Raw genomic sequence first — 18354 nt, 5'->3', positions numbered from 1 at the left:
TACGAGTTTTGATATCTTGTGTGTCGGTGGAGAAGCGCGTTTTGACGTACAGTTCGGTAGGCCGTGGTCTCTCTCCTTGGTTTTAGAGGTCACGCAGTGTTGTTATGGTCTTCAGTCCAGAGAGTGGTTGGATGCAGCTCTCTCTCCATGCTACTCTATCTTGTCCACAGCTCATAGCCCGCCTGAACGTGACCCCTACCTTGTATTCTAGTATCCGCGATCTGAACAAAGGTTTTTTTGGTAACAGCCATGCACCCCCGTTTTCACCAACAGTGGGCATCTTAGTATTTGAAGGTATTACCTTTGAAGGCTGGCGAACTGGCGAAGTACGTGGATTTTATAGTCTCCGATGATGTTGGAGACTGCTTAGGAAACAGTACCATTCTGAGGGCCGAACCGCTTCAGCGTGGAAACATTGCAACAAATACATACGAAAAGACCACGCACAGAATCGCGGTTTGTGGTTAGGGGGGGGGCCTTGATGCTCTGTATCTATTTGAGCTGGTTTATCCCGGACCAGGGGCCATTTGTATAGCCATTCGTACATCTGTCTCACTGCTTACTGTAACTATGTTACAGCATATTAGGCAAGGTTTGTACGAGTAGGCACCGAGACAAATTGTGCGAGTCGACGAATTCCTTTTGCAAAATATTGTAATTGGGCTGAAATTAATGAACAGCTGATGGCACCATTTGCATTACACCGTTCGGATTTTACGTGGAAAAAGTCACCCTCGTTCGGATTTTATGTGCAACGAGATTCACCCTTAAATAATTCTGGACTGGAGCGAGTCTGATGGTTCAAATTTGGTCCACGGTGTATCGGACCTTGGTCTAAGATAAGTTTTTACCGTTTGGAAAAACCTTGCATCGTTTTAATTTTGCTCGAGAAAAACACCCGTTTCTGTACTTTAAACTTGTACAAATAGGTTAAACTTCGCACTATATATAAAGGGATAAAATGACAAAGGAATTTTTTCATCCAATAATCTTCATGTGTTGTCCACAAACAATGGGTGAAAGTCGAGATGGATGTAGCATGTAAAATACCTTCTTACGTGGACCGAATGCTCGCAAATGGTTTAAAGTGACTCAGAGGAATAAAAAATACCCTCATACGATGAGAAGTTAATCAAGTTTAAAACACACTTTCAAAAACGTAGCTTAATTCCGATTTTACTTTTTTTCCGTGCAGCTCTTCTGTGTTTAAGACGTGTGCGAATCACTTCAAATTTTGTAGGTGGGTAAACAAATACATTTAATTAATAGTCGTCCTTTTGTTTTTATGTTGCCACGGTAGAAGCAACGTGTGTCGAAAGACATTAAAAGATCTATAGCGAATCAGTCGACGTTTAACAACAATCTACGTCGGTTACCAAACTATAGTGGTCTAATGTCAATATTACGGTAGAGTTAAAGTTGGGTACCAGAATGAAACAGGCTCTTATCATTGTTCAAACAAAGGTGAATATATTCGGGGCAGATTTGGGGATGTAAGAAAAAGGAACTAGCTTTTCGACTTATCTGCCGGCTTCAAAGACATTAAAATTATAATCATCTTGACATATTCGCTCTTTTTTACTGATTAATCCTACTTCCCCAATGTGAGCCCTGCTAGCCGCATTTTATGGGCTGAAGTCCCTGATAATGTGCCCAAAATCCAGAAGATTCGTCGGCAACAGTAGAAATTCATAATATCACAGGGATGAAGAACATGCATGTAATAGCTAAAAAAAAAGTCTGGGGCCACGAAATATTACATTAAGTGAGACATAGCGTTCTGTTACATGACACCGGTACAAATGCTAGCAACTAAAATCGCCAGTATATCAAGATTTTTTATTTAAATATAAGCTACAAGTTAAGTCGAAAAGCTATTTCCCCTCAGTTACATCCCTAACTCTGACCAGAACATACTCGCCTTTTTTGTGATGTAATAGGAGCATTTTTCATTCTGTTTAAAGTAGAGTGCCCGACATTCGCAGGTTCTAGTGCCGCAATGATTAATGGCTCCGATGCGTTCGAACCCACAGGGCATTCTATGTAAAAGCAATTTACAGCGGATGTGAACGTTGTGGGGGATCTACACGTAATTAAAAAGGGACTAATTAACTTTTCGTCGGTGATGTTAACGTTCTGCCTCGATGTTTCTCGGATGTCCACTGTCAACTGATACGTTCTACAGAGCAGGGAAAGTAGATCGGAAATTACGTCTTTCCGCTTCGTCTTCCGCTACTCTGCGCTACACAACCGGATATTACAACCTGTGAAAAGACGACAATATGTCTTTGTCAGTAAGCACCTGTAATCATTGTGCGGGAGCTTTACTAGGGAAGCACTTTAATATGATGAAGTGTCTGGTCCATTTATACCACCCTTTTGCTCATCAATATAATCGTACACTTAGTTATAAGGTTAAACAAGAAGCTAGCAGGAAATTACCACCCCTAATTCAATTCCTTCTTCATATTTACGTGGAGATCTATGGTCAACAAGTCACTTAATTAATGTTTGCCGGTAAATTCCCTCAAAATAAACTCATCTGCAACACTGCAGGGACTCCTGCAATATTATACGAGAAGTAGAGAGAACCAAGCTGATACCACGGAGTGAGCACGTGAGTCTGTAAATACGAATAATAGAGATTACTGGGGCATAACATATTCCTGAATTAGTGCAGTTTTTTTTTGAGAAATTATATACTGTAGGTTTCTAAGTTTAAGTTCTTGCGCATAAAAACACACTAAGAACAGTCCTGACAATATTTGCCAACACGACTGCTGAAAATTTTATGATTACTTTCTCACATGTACTGTAATTTTCTGCCTCTTTGACGCTTCAGTTTTGATGACATTCTGTAGCTTACAGAATGAATTTTCAATCTACAGCGGAGTGCGCGCTGATCTGAAACTTCATGGCAGTTAAATCTTTGTGACGGACCGTAACACGAAACTCCTTTCCAGGTCCATCACATGATTGTAATCTAATGACGGACAGTCATTGCGTAAAACAGAAGTAATTTCTGGCGTTGCACAAGGTAGTGTTATAGGCCGTGTGTTGTTCCGTATCTGTATAAACGATTTAGGAGATAATCAGAGCAGCCGCCTCAGGTTGTTTGCAGATGATGCTGTCGTTTATAGCCTAGTAAAGTCACCAGAAGGCCAAAACAAAATGCAAAACGATTTAGAAAAAATATATGTATGGTTCGAAAATTGGCAGTTGACACTAAATAACGAAAAGTGCGAGGTCATCCACATGAGAGCTTAAGGGCATTCATTAAACTTCGGTTACACGATAAATCAGTCAAATCTAAAGGCCAAAATCTAACTAAATACCTAGGAAGTACAATTACAACTTACATTGGAAAGAACACGTAGACAATGTTGTAGGTAAGGGGAACCAGAGGCTGCGTTTTATTGGCAGAACACTTACAAGGTGCAGCATGTCTACTAAAGAGACTACCCACACTACGCTTGTCCGTCTTCTTTTGGAGTACTGCTGCGCGGTGTGGGATCCTTACTATATAGGATTAGCGGAGTACACCGAGTAAGTTCAATGAAGAGCAGCACGTTTTGTGTTATCGAGAAATAGGTTAGAGAGTGTCATCGACATGATAGAGGATTTGGGACGGACATCATTAGAACAAAGGCGCTTTTTCTTGCGGCGAAATCTTCTCACGAAATTTCAATCATCAGCTATCTCCTCCGAATGCGAAAATATTTTGTTGACGCCGACCTACATATGAAGAAACGATCACCATAATACAATAAGTCAAATCAGAAATCGATCGGAATGATCGGTTTTTCTGCACGCTGTTCGAGATTCGAATAATAGAGAATTCATGTAAAGACAGTTCGATGAACCGCCTGCCAGGCACTTAAGTGTGATTTACAGAGTATCCATGTAGATGTAGGTGTACCAGGAAGTCTCATCTTATAGCTTTCTATAGATGTACCACACTCTTCATGATACTAGGTATTACAACTTGGGAATTCATTATGTAGGGCCTATTCCAATACACCTAGTCTAATAGAACTTTCTTCTTTTTCTGTTAAAAAGTCTCTTGCTGCTTTGTAACACAGTCAGTCGTGTAGAATCACCTGACAATACCACCTCTTGTTGAACCACAGACATGTTTTATGATAATTGTAGTTTTTAGGTTGTTTACAGTTTAATCCGCAAACTTCAAATTTTTATTTCTTCGCCTTGAATTTTAATTCTGCCCTTCAAGTAGTACACTGCCAATTCCCTTCTCCAAACGTTCACACACAGAGTTTGTTGACTCCTGTGTCCTAAATGTTGACGGGATGTTAAATCCTAATATACATTTTTTGTTTGAAAACAACTTTCGTAGCATTCCTTCAGAGTGTCGTTTCCTTGGCGTCACGTCTTGCATCATGGAACCTAGTAGAAGCCCTGCAGCGTCGGTGGCAAGTTTGGATTTCAGCTGACGACGCCTGTATTTTTTGATTTGTCTAGTAAACTTCCTTTTGGAATCTGTATTTCTGGTTCATGGTTCATCGATATTTTATGTTGACACTGTTCCGTACTTGACGCCTTGTTAGTAACGTTAACAGTGACTTATAATATTTCAGATATGCTGTTTGAGAAATATTCTTTGATTTCTTGACATTGTCTAACTTTTGAGCTCTAATATATCTAATTGTTCGGAAAGTAACATTCTTGTTATGTATGTATATTTGGAATCTTAACGAAAAGAATTGTCTACATTACGGTGAACATCTTGAACAGGTGAAATCAAAGTTAGCGCTCAGACTTTGTTATGATTTCTTACCAGTAATATTAAGCAGATATGACGTTGTTTCTGCGTATCTAGTAGATACTGATCTATCTACTAAGAGATACAGAAGTACATGTAATATACGGTCTTCTGTTAATACTTGGAATCAATATGTTTTACACTCCTTGATTATGACGCAAATATAAAATCCTAAGATTTATACTTTGTCTTTTAAATTCCGCAATCACATCATGTTTTGCACCTTTCCCTCGTGCCTAAATTACCTGTCACGCACAGGACGTTCCGAAAGCTGTCTATATTAAAATGTTTTCTCAGCTCCATAACAGTTTATGACTACAGCTTTAGTGTCAAATGATAACGAAGCGTCCATTACCTTGCCATATTATAAGACAGTAACACATGTCTCTACAAAGCAGACACTACAGAGTTTCTAGCATCGTTATATTTCACCATTAAGACAACCCAAAAAAAACTTGAACATGGCATAAAATTAGAGGACATGTGCCACTATTCAGCCGTATTAACGATACGTTCTGTTTCGTCCTGAGATCTCACTCCGTCTTCAGGCCACAAGTGGCCCATCGGGACCATCATCATGAGATCTACAGCATTTAAATTTTCGCAGGGAAGTCTAGATAGCAAAACATTATTCACAAGAGAAAATACGTTAAGCTGCCCACTTAGTGAGTCAGATAGGTATTGCTGAACATCGTTTTATCATTTATCCTGCACAAAGTGTCGCTGGACGATTATACCATGGCTGGGTGATTGCACCATGGAGTATTGCGGAATGATACATTTCAAATATTAACAGTTCCGGATGGTGAGAACAGGATCTTTTACGTTTGAAAGACCGAGAACCCCTGTGGGATTACAGTCAGTGAATCAAATTAAAATAAAATTCCTTATGTTTACTTCATTTCCACTTGCGTATCTAAGCAGCAATCTTTAACAATAAGAAGAGCGTATAGTCATCATTAGTATGCTTTTCGATATTCGGGAACTATATTCACTGCACTGTCGTTTGGTACACTGCAATTTACTTCTGTTTTCTGCTGTTCGCCAACGGTTATAAACTAATATGAGGGGCAACTGATGGCATTTCTTAAGCCTTATTTTGCACAGTGGTAGATATTAGGTCAAAACCCCACTGACTTAACCCTTCTTCATTCACAGTTCCTCCACAACGGCCAGAGATCTTTGACGAGCGTGGCGTGAAGCTGGGAGCTGTGGCTGGACCGTACGAGGAGGGAGGCAACGCTCGGCTCACGTGCATCGTTTCTGGAGGTCAGTATCTGTCACGCCCTGCGCGCATTCCAGCCACCGTAAACTGTCCTTCCACTTCTGTTACATTTACCACTACCAGTACCACTACAGCCTACAAATGAGACGTGCCGACCGGTGCTATTTATTCCTTAGGGACACATTATTACACACGAATTCTGAGTGAAACGCTGGTAGCAAGGCATTTTCTATCCACTAATAGATAGTAGCAGCTGGTATCACAGTTCTCCAGCCGATCGCTGGAGGAACGGCTGTCAACATTAGTGAAATTGAGAGAGAAAATGTTTGTTATCGACATTTTTCTGTTTATTCTTCATTTGTGAGTGTGTCTTTAACAGCAATGTAGGCTTCCTGCATATCAGTGCATGAGCTGTATCATGTGAAAGGAGTAATTTAAGGAGAGAAATAAAACTTACGAACTTAAGCATCCTGGAGTAGCTGTGAGTCAGCAACTTATGTTAATCAGCACAACGAAAAACCAGTCCCAAATTGCAAATTTTACTCTTTTTATTCACTCGATGACTTGTTTCGGGCCGAAACCAGTCATCGAGTGAATAAAAAGAGTAAAATTTGCAACTTGGGACTGGTTTGTACTGAGTGATAAAATGTTTAAAATTTCATCTTTTGGATTTGCAGTTCTTCTCTTTTTCTGTGTTTGAAGTTAAAATTATTGTGTGTAGGTTAATCCTTTTACGAAAAAACATTCTTTTTTTTCTTTTTACACAAACTTGTTTCGGCGCCTCTGTGCCATCATCAATGGGTTTTCTTTATTGAAACTGCAGAAAGTGAACATATTTTAGATTGTAGCTGATCTAACAATACGAGACCTAACGACAATTTTTGTTCGTTTTTATTCTTACCGTGATTTTACATTATGTGGTTTTGCAGGACCATCTTTACAGTGTCCTGCACTGACAGCTTAGCATCTGCAAACCAAACGATATAAATGTGAACGTTATCAACGAGTTAATGGGTCCCTTGATTTTTAAAAAAACCTGATTTTGGTGTGTCAAAATGTTTTGCGTGTGTATTTGTTATTACTCACGTTTTGTTGTGACTGATACTTCTTCTTTTGTGTTCTCAGGCGACTGCACACACATATTAGTGCACTGTGTGTAATTTTCAGTCTTACAAACGCCTTTTCACTTCGCAAAACGAGGTGTGCACTATGTTGTTGTGTTTCCTAACCCGGCGTCATCTAATCACAGAGAGTTTGGCTCCAAGTACATTAATATGTGTGTGCAGTCGCCTCAGTTGTTACAATTTCTTTGGGGCTAGTTTTTATGCTGTAAAAATGTACACCACATAGCACGCTATTTCTTGTCATATATTTTCCTTGTAAAGGCAACATCATAACTCAAAAGCCAGAGGAACAATGTCAAAAGGAACGCTTTGCAGAGTGGCAAAACTTGAGTGCTGTATTGACTTATATGCCATACTGAGGAAGAGAACTGTGCTACTGTAAAACGATATGTCTCACAGCAAAATAGAAATCGAACACACAGACGAAAAGGAATAACCTCAATTTGCGGTGAGAGAGGTCATCTGATGAAGAAGACTACTGGTTCTGAATCGAGTGAAGTTAACCCCAATCCAAATCAGTGCAATGAACAAAGTGGTTTTAGTACTAGGTATGGAGGATCTCCTCACAATTGTTATACAAGTTTTGACAAATTTTAAATGTGCAAGAACTGCATTTAATACTGATAATAAATTACATCCAAGAGAACAAGAGCAACAAGTAATACATAACTGCAACGCTTTTGGTCAACGCTTAGTAAGCAACATTATTTGTAACAAACCCCTGTAAAAACTTACCTCACTGTGGAGCAAATTGTTACACTGTGCGTGACTGAAATAACGTCACGTCAGTGATATTCACTATAGCTAAGCATAGGGGAAGAAACGTGCAGTAAATCTATAATAATGGTGCAACATCGTAAGATATTTCGCAGTAGAATCGCTCTAACACACTCTTGTACAAAAATTATTGAAAATAACGCAGTAATGTATCTGAGGACCAAAATTCATGATACTTTCAGTTCGATATTATTGAGGCTACATATTTATATGCTCAAAAAAGTCAAAAGCAAGAGCCAGAATGCTGAAAGAATCCCACCTATCGTGTGATCGAGCGAATTATGAGGCTGTGTTTACATTGTCAAGGTAATGTTCAAACAAGAATGTTTCTTTCCAGTTGGACAAACATTATCCGAAGCTGAACGCCAGTGGTCAACATGGCGATGCTTCTCAACTCCTGATAACATCGCTAGCAAAATATTTACGGTGATAGGCTGGCACATCTGTGCGTCCGAAACATTCCTTTTTTTTTTTGGGTCATCAGTCTTTGACTTGTTTGATGCAGCCCGCCACGAATTCCGCTCCTGTGCCAAACTCTTAATCTCAGACTAGCAGTTGCAACCTACGTCCTGAAATATTTGCTCTGTGTCTTCCAGTCTCTGTCTTCCTCTACAGTTTTTACCCTCTACAGCTTCCTCTAGTACCGTGGAAGTCATTACCTGGCGTCTTAACAGATGTCCTATCATCTTCTCCCTTCAGCTTGTCAGAATTTGTAGTGTATGACTTCCCGCTCCGATTGTGCGCAGAACCTCCTTGTTCATTATCCTATCGGTCCACCTAATTTTAAACACTTTCTGTAGCACCACATCCCAAACATCTCGATTCTCTTCTGTTCTGGTTTTCCACGGCCCATATTTCACTAGCATAAAATGCTGTGTTCCAGAAGTAAATTCTCAGAAGTTTCTTCCTCAAATTACGTTCTTTGTTTGGTACTAGTAGACTTATCTTGGACAGGAATGCCCGTTTTGCCGGTGCTAGACTGCTTTCGATATTCCCCTTGCACAGTCCATTATCGATTATTTTGCAGCTTAGGTAGCAAATACCTTAAAGTCATCTACTTCCTGACCATCAATCATTATGTTAGCTATCTCGCTATTCTCATTTCTGCTACTTCTCATTAGTTTCGATTTTCTTCAATTTACTCTCAGTTCAGATTCTGTGCTCACTAGACAGTTCATTAATTTCAGCAGATCCTGTAATTGTTCTTTACCTTCACTCAGGAAAGCAAGATCATCAGCGAACGTTATGATTAATACCAGGTGATCAAAAAGTCAGTATAAATTTGAAAACTGATTAAATCACGGAATAATGTAGATAGCAAGGTACAAATTGACACACATGCTTGGAATGACATGGGGTTTTATTAGAACCAAAAAAATACAAAAGTTAAAAAAATGTGCGACAGATGGCGCTTCATCTGCTCAGAATAGCAATAATTAGCATAACAAAGTAAGACAAAGCAATGACGATATTCTTTAGAGCAAATGCTCAATATGTCCACCACCATTCCTCAACAATAGCTGTAGTCGAGGAATAATGTTGTGAACAGCACTGTAAAGTATGTCCAGAGTTATGGTGAGGCATTGGCGTCGGATGTTGTCTTTCAGTATTCCTAGAGATGTCGGTCGATCACGATACACTTGCGACTTCAGGTAACCCCAAAGACAATAATCGCACGGACTGACGTCTGGGGACCTGGGAGGCCAAGCATGACGAAAGCGGCGGCAGAGCACACGATCATTACCAAACGACGCGCCTAAGAGATCTTTCGCGCGTCTAGCAATACTTTGTTTTTTTTTTTTTTTTCTAATAAGACCCCATGTCATTCCAAGCATGTGTGTCAATTTTTACCCCTCTATCTACATTATTCCGTGGTTTATTAAATTTTCAAATTTATACTGACTTTTTGACCACCCGGTATATTTGCAACGTGAATTTTAATTTCACGTATGAACTTTTCTTTCATTTCCATCAATGTTTCTTCCATATACAGATTGAACGAAAGGGGGAAAGATTACATTCCTATCTTACATCCTTTTTAATCCGAGTGCTTCCTTCTTGGTCGCTCACTGTCCTTATTCCCTCTTGGCTCTTATACACAGTGCATATTATCTATCTCTCCCTGTGGCTTACAACTATTTTTCTCAGACTTTCGAACATTTTGCTTCATTTTACACTGTCGGAAGCTTTTTCCAGGATGACAAATCCTTAAACGTTCTTTGATTTTTCTTTAGTCTTGCTTCGATTATCAACCGCAACGTCTGAACTGCCTCTTTGGTGTCTTTATGCCTTTACCTTTTCTAAAGCCAAACTGATCGTCATCTAATACATCCACAATTTTCTTTTCCATTCTTCTGTGTATTGTTCTTGTCCGCAACTTGGATGCATGAGCTGTAGAGCGGATTGTGCGATAATGCTTTCTTTTTCGGTATCTTCACATTTTTCTTGCAGCCATTTTGTCTTAGCTTCCCTACACATTCCGTTTATTACATTCCGCAGCGATTTGTATTTCTGTGTTCCTGAATATTCCAGAACATTTTTGTACTTCCTTCTTTCATCGAACAAATGAAGGATTTCTTCTGTTACCTAACGTTTCTTCGCAGTTACCTTCTTTGTACCTACGTTTTTCTATCCAACTTCTGTATTACACTTTTTAGATATCTCCATTTCTCTTACACTGTGATGCCCATGAGCTATTCCTTATTGCTGTATATACATAGTGAACTTCAAGCATATTTCGTCATCCCTTAGTACTGCTGTGTCCCACTTCTTTGCGTAATGATTCTTCCTGGCTAATCTCTTGACCTTCAGCCTACTCTTCATCACTACTATATTGCGATATGAATCTTTACCTGTTCCTGGGTGAGCATTACAATACAGTATCTGATCTCGGAATCTCTGACCATGATGCATTCTAACTGAATTCCTCCCGTATCACTCGCTCTTTTCCAAGTATACCTCCTCCTCTTGTATTTCTTGAACAGAGTATTCGCTATTACTAGCTGAAATTTATTACAGAACTCCATTAATCTTTCTCCTCTGTCATTCCTTGTCCCAAGCCCATAATCTCCTGTAACCTTTTTTTCTACTCCTTCCCCCACAACTGCATTCCCGGCCCCCATGACTATTAGACTTTCATCTCCCTTTATTTACTGTCTTACGCTTTCAGAGTCCTCATATACTTTCTGTATTTCTCCATCTTCAGCTTGCGACGCCTCCATATATGCCTGAAATATGGTTGTCGATGTTGATTTCCTGTCGATTCTGATAAGAAGAACCGTATCAAAGAACTGTTCACAATAACACACTCTCTGCCCTACCTTCCTATTCATAACGAATGCTACTCCAGTTATACCATTTGCTGCTGCTGTTGATGTTACCCTACACTTATCTGACCTGGGATCCGTATCTTCTTTCCATTTCACTTAACTGGCCCTTACTATATCCAGATTGAGCCTTTGCATTACCTTTCCCAGATTTTCTAGCTTCGCTGCCGCATTCAAGCTTCTGGCATTTCGAGCCCGGACTCGAAGAACGTCATCATTTCGTTGGTTATCAAAACTTCTTCTCATGGTCACGTTCCCCTTGTCTCCCCTCCCGGAGATCCCAGTGCGGGACAATTTCGGAATCCTTTGTCAATGGAGAAATCATACTGATACTTTTTCAATTACAGACCACATTTCGTGTGGCTACACGTTATGTGTCTTTAATGCTGTGGTTTATATTGCCTTGTGCATCCTGATTCCGTAACCATTGCTGATTCGTCCGCCTTTAAGGGCAGTTTCCCACCCTAAGGACAGGAGAGGTTCTGAATCTCTGTCCACCTTCTTTGATAAGGTAGTTGGGGAAGTGAGAGTGACTTCTTACGCCAAATGTCTTCGCTTACCAATGCTGATTATTATTGAAAATTTAAACGGTGGCGAGTTTCAAAAAATGGCTCTGAGCACTGTGGGACGTAACTTCTAAGGTCATCACTCCCCTAGAACTTACAACTACTTAAACCTCACTAACCTAAGGACATCACACACATCCATGCCCGAGGCAGAATTCGAAAGTGCGACCGTAGCGGTCACGCCGTTCCAGACTGTAGCGCCTAGAACCGCACGGCCAGCCGGCCGGCGGCGAGTTTCAAATCCGGGACAGGGGATGTTTTGATGGTTAATGAGAGTCGCTAACCCTAGGCCACGGGTGCTGCCAAAACATATGGAAAGCTGTTGACAACCAAAGCCACCTCCTGCATTGTCGTCTTGTAATGAACGACATCGCGCGAGAGTGATCTGCGATGACTGTGAGTAGATTTCAAGTATTACCAGCATCCATTAAAGGTTTGTTTTATGTGGCGAGTATGCGAGCAATGTACCCACATTAAACATTTAAAAAAATTTAAATTTTACTTCTTCGTGTGTGAGAAGTGTATTACGCTCATATTCAGAAAAAAAGAGAACGCCTTGAACGATCGCAGATATGGCAGTCATATTCAGAGGCTATATACATCGGTATGTCCTGCAGAAATGATTAGCATTTGAACCATGTCGGCCAGCGTGTTCAGGGTCAATATCGATATCGTGGCGCAACACCACCTATTTGGTAAAATGTGCCTGCAGCTCTCGTTGTCTTTATAAGCCGAAGGTAATGGGTCGGTCTTATTTGAGCAGACGTATGCGCGAACTGTACCATCAAATCATTTGGTTTGAAAGAAGGGTCAATTTTGGCATGAGAGAATGTGATGCATCCGTCCGGGAAACTGCTGATCGTGTGGGACGAAGTGTTTCGGCAGCGCATCGGATGTGTGTAGATTGGTTCAATGAAGATGGGTCAGGTCGCGCCACCCAGACCACTCTCCGAGAAGATCGACAACTCATACGAATGGCATTGCAGGACAGATCTGCGTTCTTCTCGGTTCTTGTGCACCAGTGGAACAGTGTAACACACCGTATGCTATCAGGGGTGACTGCCCGCCGCCGTTTATTGTGGCATGGGTTGAGTGCGCGTCCTCCACTCCTCTGCTTACATTCGACCAATAAGCAGAAACATGCTAGACGTAGTGGTGTATGAAACGACATAACTGTGGACAGGAATGGCATCAGATAGTGTTTTCGGACAAACCCAGGTTCTTTTTGTTTGAAAATGATGGAGCATTTTGGTTCACCACCTTCAGGGAGAGCTGCCTCACAGTTATTGAGTTGGCGCAAGACATAAAACCGCCATCTCAAGGCCTTATGTGGTGGGGTGCTACTGGGTACAACCAAAAATCACATTTGGTGCGAGTCCAGGGCATTGTGACTATCGTGACCAATGTGAATGACATCCTGCGACCTGTAGCCACACCCTTTCTGCACAACACCCCTGACGCCATTTTCATGATAGGCAATGCACGACCACATTATGATGCACGAAAACGTGCCTTCTTGGTATCACAGGAAGTCAGCCTTGTGCCTTGGCCCGCCGGATCACTAGACTTGTCATAAATCGAAAATGTGTGTGATGTCGTATGCGTTGTAGCGTTGAGAGTCAATGCCGACCACCAACCACCGCAGATGAACTTCGTTTCAGGGGTGAATGCAGCGTGGATGGCTATACCACAGGACGCCATTCCCACCTTATCCCTGTCGATGCCATCGCGCATGGATCAAATAATCAGGGCCCACGCGGACCCTGCGCCTACAGCCAACAGGACAAATGCGGAAACAAGATGACTGAAATGCTAATTACTTCTGCAGAACATACTAATCTACATGTCCTGTGACTGTGAATGTCCTATCAATAGTCGTTGAAAGTGTTCAGTTTTTTTCTGAACATGAGCGTTATTATGTGCCCAAAGTATTTTGGGGACGAATTTGTAGATCTGTCATTGATGAGAGTGTAGGATTTTGTGACAAATGGTGTGTTGTCATACAGTGAAGCGCCAAAGAAACTGATATAGGCACGCGTGATCAAATACAGAGTTACGTATATAAGCGGAATACGGCGCTGTGTTCGACAACGCCTATATAACGCAACAAGTGCCTGGCGCAGTTGTTGTATCGGTAACTGCATCTACAACGGCAGGTTATCAAGATTTAAGTGAGTTTCAACCACAGATGTCATTTGTCGAAGGAAGGTAATACCAATTAACAACTAAAGCCTCGTAAGGATCAACTGCCACTCAGTGCACCAATTTTCGACTTTATCCTACAAACGAGGTCGCTGGGTGTCTGAAACAGGATTTTGCTAGGATTCGTAATTCTACAGAGCATGACGGAAAGGATATAATTCCCTGAAAATAACTTCCAAAAGCAAGCGCCCTCTTTCAAGACATCAAGTAGAATTTTGTTTCCTATCTACCAATAAGATACGATGCTTCCTTTATAGAAGGAGTGATATTCAACTAGTCTTTCGTACTGTAATATTCGGAATGAATCTTGAAATGTTCGACCCTCACCGCCAGTACAGCAGTACAACAACAATCGGAGATCCGTGTATTAAAACTAAATACAATGTTTCTCAGTTTATTTGTTCCTCTTACAGAATCCATGAAAAGTTCTTTGCAATTTCATACGTTTCGCCTACGGTTTAGTTGGAGTTGTATGACATTAAAACAAGGAATTTCCAACATTAGTTTATTACAGCTAAACTCACTATTGATTACAATCGGTAAACGATGAGGCAGCCACAATTTAACACTATATCTGCGTCAACACTTATTTTAGCCTTCGAGTACCACAGTATGGAATCGTGTGGTAAAAAGGAGAGAATGACGGAGCATGACTGTTACTACGAAAAAAACTTCTTTAATGATTACAAAGATATTGGGGAGCGTTAACATGCAGCCACCACTGAGGTAGATAGTCCGGGAAAAAACTCGCCACAGGATGGAAAGATAGTAAAGGAGCATCCCTCCTGCTTGTTAGGTAAATCACTAGAACATTCATCACACGATCTGTAGCATACTACAGTGGAAATAATGGGTTCCTCAACCGCGAATAATTACTGTTCTATTAAGCAATACCAAATTCTACCACTCGCCACGTGGTCCCAGGATTCAGAAATAAAGCAACAAGCTCATGCCTTACGGAAATTGACGGTTCTGAAGATACTCTCGTCACTCGAGAAATACTGAATCGAATATAGGACTCGCGAAACAGGTGCATGGAAAACACTGTTGTCAATTCTCTCTACGTGCACGAGACCTAACGAACGGACGAAACCTTCGAGAACGACAGAAGCTGAAGTAAGGAATTAAAATTTGTGCCAAGGTCGATACCTGAGCCCAAGTCCCTGCTTACAATGAAGACGTGCTACCCATTACATCACCCAGCCATTGCTGCTGACTCACCTGCAAGGACCACCCTAATCCAGTGGCCTCCCTAACACAAACTTTCACTCCTGTTTAATCCATCTTGATTTTCCCCACCTTAAATTGTCAGTACTGCCGAGGGTCTCCGATGTTGGGACAAGACCCTAGCTTTCTGCGTAAGGACGAAATTCTATGTGTCTATCAAGCGAGTATGATATATTCGTCTGATGGCATTACATTTTTCCTGGAGGCATACTGAGTCTCACCTTAAGGGAGAGCCTTGTATCAGGGCAGCCCATGCAGCTGTGTTAACCAAAGTGCCAGGGTGGTATAGTGGATACCACGTCTGCTTACTAAGCAGTTAACCTGGAGTCAAGTCCTATATGTCTTCAGGACAGTATGTCTCCAGGAACAATGTAATTCCTTTACCTTAACTTACAAATGCTTGGGTGCTGAGTCCAACACAGCTAAACGAACATTCAATGAATTTCGCACGCAAAAGCATAAATAAAAATTGGGGTAAGAACAGATAGGAGAAATAGAAAGTGCTGATGCTTTCAAGTTTACTGGATTCCTGATTCACCTCACGCACGGAAACCTATTCTATATCGGTGTCAACTAAGAACACATGGTTCCACATCGACGTAGGGAATACAATTCCTCTACTGAAGGCAGCCTGTCTCCCTTGTTCAAAATGGAAACGTGACTCTGTGGAGGAGGAAAGGTGCGCATCTTGTCTTGGTCAAAGAGACCACGCAAAATTAACGCTTGAAATACCTATTCGCAAGTACCCCTAACGCTGCTATATGCCTCCATTATGGCTACTTGAGACAGACTACACTTTTTCTTTTAAGTATCAGTGTGTTTTTAGTTGTAGAAAACTGAGGATCAACAGGGCATGTCATCGCCAGACCAAATTGGTAACGATATCGTTTTAGAATCAAATTCCATTAAAATATGAAAGGAGTACGAAGTAATTTTAAGTCTTTCACCTAGTCTTCCTTAGTTTTGCTACAAATTTCTAGAAATGTGAAGATCTAGAGATTCGAAGATCGAAAAAGAAAAGAAGATAAAAGGAAAGATTTAGGAACATATAACATAAAAAATAAAAAGATAAAGGAAAAGAGGAGAAAATAGAAGGAACGTATAGACTGTATTGGTGGAGAAAGATTAACGGTGAAGGCGCTCAGTTACAAATGGACTGTAAAAGGAAATGTAGGAAGACCCAGCAAGTGATGGAATACTGTAACAGGCAGTTTGCCTAGTATATGAAAGAAGGCGAGGAAGAAGATTTCTAGAGATGTGACTTCTTTATATACAATGGTATTGGGAAATTGTAGCAGCCATTTAGATTAGAGTTGGCAAAAACAGAAGTGAAACAGTATTATTGGCTGTCAGTGATCGTTATGAATTTACATACAATAGCTGAAGTAAAGGCACCAGAGAGATAAACATGACGTTGCGGTTGATAATGGGAAAAAGACAGAAGAGAAATCAAGACACATTCATAGGATTTGTTGAGGTGCAAAAAGCTTTCGCAATGTAAAACGGTGCAATATGTCCGAAATTCTGAAAAAAAGGGATAAGCTGTAGGGAGAGACAATATGTATAAGAACCAACAGGGAGTAATAAGAGTGGAAGACCAAGAAGAGAGTACTCGGATAAAAAAGGATGTAAGACAGGGATGTAATCCTTCGCCACTACCGTTCAATCTGTACATATAAGAAGCAATGATGTAAGTAAAAGAAAGGATAAGGAGTGGAATTAAATTTCATGGTGAAATGTTATCAATGACACGATTCGCTGAAGACATTGCAATGCTGAATAAAATTGAAGAAGAATTACATGATCTGCCGAATGGAATGAACGGTCTCATGAGTTCAGAACTTTGACTGAGAGTGAATCGGAGAAAGACGACAGTAATGAGAAGTATCAGAAATGAGAACACCGAGAAACTTCACATTAGGATTCAAGGTCACGAAGTAGATGAAGTTAAGGACTCCACTACCTAGGCAGCAAAATAACCAGTGACGGACGGAGCAAGGGGGGCATCAAATGTAGACTAGTACTGGCAAAATGGGAGTTCCTGGCCAAGAGAAGTCTACTAGTAGCCCACATAGGCCTTAATTTGAGGCAGAAATTTCTGAAAATGTACGTTTGGAGCACGCCATTGAATGGTAGTGAAACGTGGACCATGGGAAAACTGTAACGGAAGACAATCGAACCATTTGAGAATTGGCGCTACAGACTAATGTTGAAAAATTGTATCGATGGATAAGGTAAGGAGTGAGGAGGTTATGCGCAGAATCGGAGAGGAAAGGAATGTGTGGAAAACACTGCCAAAGACAGGATAATAGGATTTCTGTTAAGATATCGGAGTAATAACATCCATGGTAGTGGAGGAAGCTGTAAAGGGCGAAAACCGAAGAGGTGGAGAGAGGTTGGAATACATCCAGCAAATAATTGAGAATGTGGGTTGCAAGATTTACTGTGGTTAGGTTAGGTTAGGTTAGGTTGGTGAGGAGATTGGGAGATTGGGGCAGGAGAGGAATAAGTGGCGGGCCGCATCAAATCAGTCTGATGACCTCCACCCACCCCCACCCCCCAAAAAAATAAAAAAAATAAGAAAAGAGAAGCTTGTACTGAATCGTGATGTGCGTTTGTTCTCTATTGGTGCAAGTACAGCCTCGCGAACTCATCCAGTGCTTTGCAGTCACTGTGTCTTTGGGAGCTGTAGGCACTCCGGCTTGTGTTGTCGGTGGCGCGTCGCGGCAGACAGCTAGTTTGCGCGCCCGCCAGACGCCGGCCTCTTGGGTCAGCGTGTAATCCGAGAGGCGCGGCCCTCGACTAGGCCCTCGGTCGGCCCTCGGCGGGCCCTTGGAGCGGCGCCTTGTTTGCAGGGCCCCTGCCCGCCTCGCGTCGCGCCCAAGGCAACTTACCACCCCCATCCGCGCCCCTGTTGTCGCTCTGCTCCGCCTTCGGCTGTTTCTTCCGGAGCCACCAGCTCCCCGCGGGCAAGGCCTCCGTGTCGAATTTCATATCTCCACTGTGCAAACGTTGGTTCTGCGATCGACCTGCTTTCTAAAGCAACTCTCTATACTGAATTCTGGAAGCAGCGAAGGATATCTCTACTGCCGATAAACGTGGAGCTTATTGTGATGATCGGCACAGT

General features: G+C 41.4%; 1 protein-coding gene across 1 annotated transcript in view; it reads left to right on the top strand.

The window, feature by feature from the left end:
• The window catches only part of LOC126188761 (uncharacterized), a 603220-nt gene that overhangs the window by 546154 nt on the left and 38712 nt on the right, over positions 1–18354 (top strand). Inside the window, exon 4 of the mRNA XM_049930371.1 lies at positions 5939–6049. Within this exon, the coding sequence (XP_049786328.1) occupies positions 5939–6049 (111 nt within the window). The remainder of the gene's footprint in view (positions 1–5938; positions 6050–18354) is intronic.

Source organism: Schistocerca cancellata, chromosome 5, assembly GCF_023864275.1.
Source record: "Schistocerca cancellata isolate TAMUIC-IGC-003103 chromosome 5, iqSchCanc2.1, whole genome shotgun sequence".
Classification (NCBI taxonomy): Eukaryota; Metazoa; Arthropoda; class Insecta; order Orthoptera; family Acrididae; genus Schistocerca; species Schistocerca cancellata.
The sequence above is the reverse complement of the archived record's forward strand: the minus strand, read 5'-3'. Positions and strand labels throughout refer to the sequence as shown.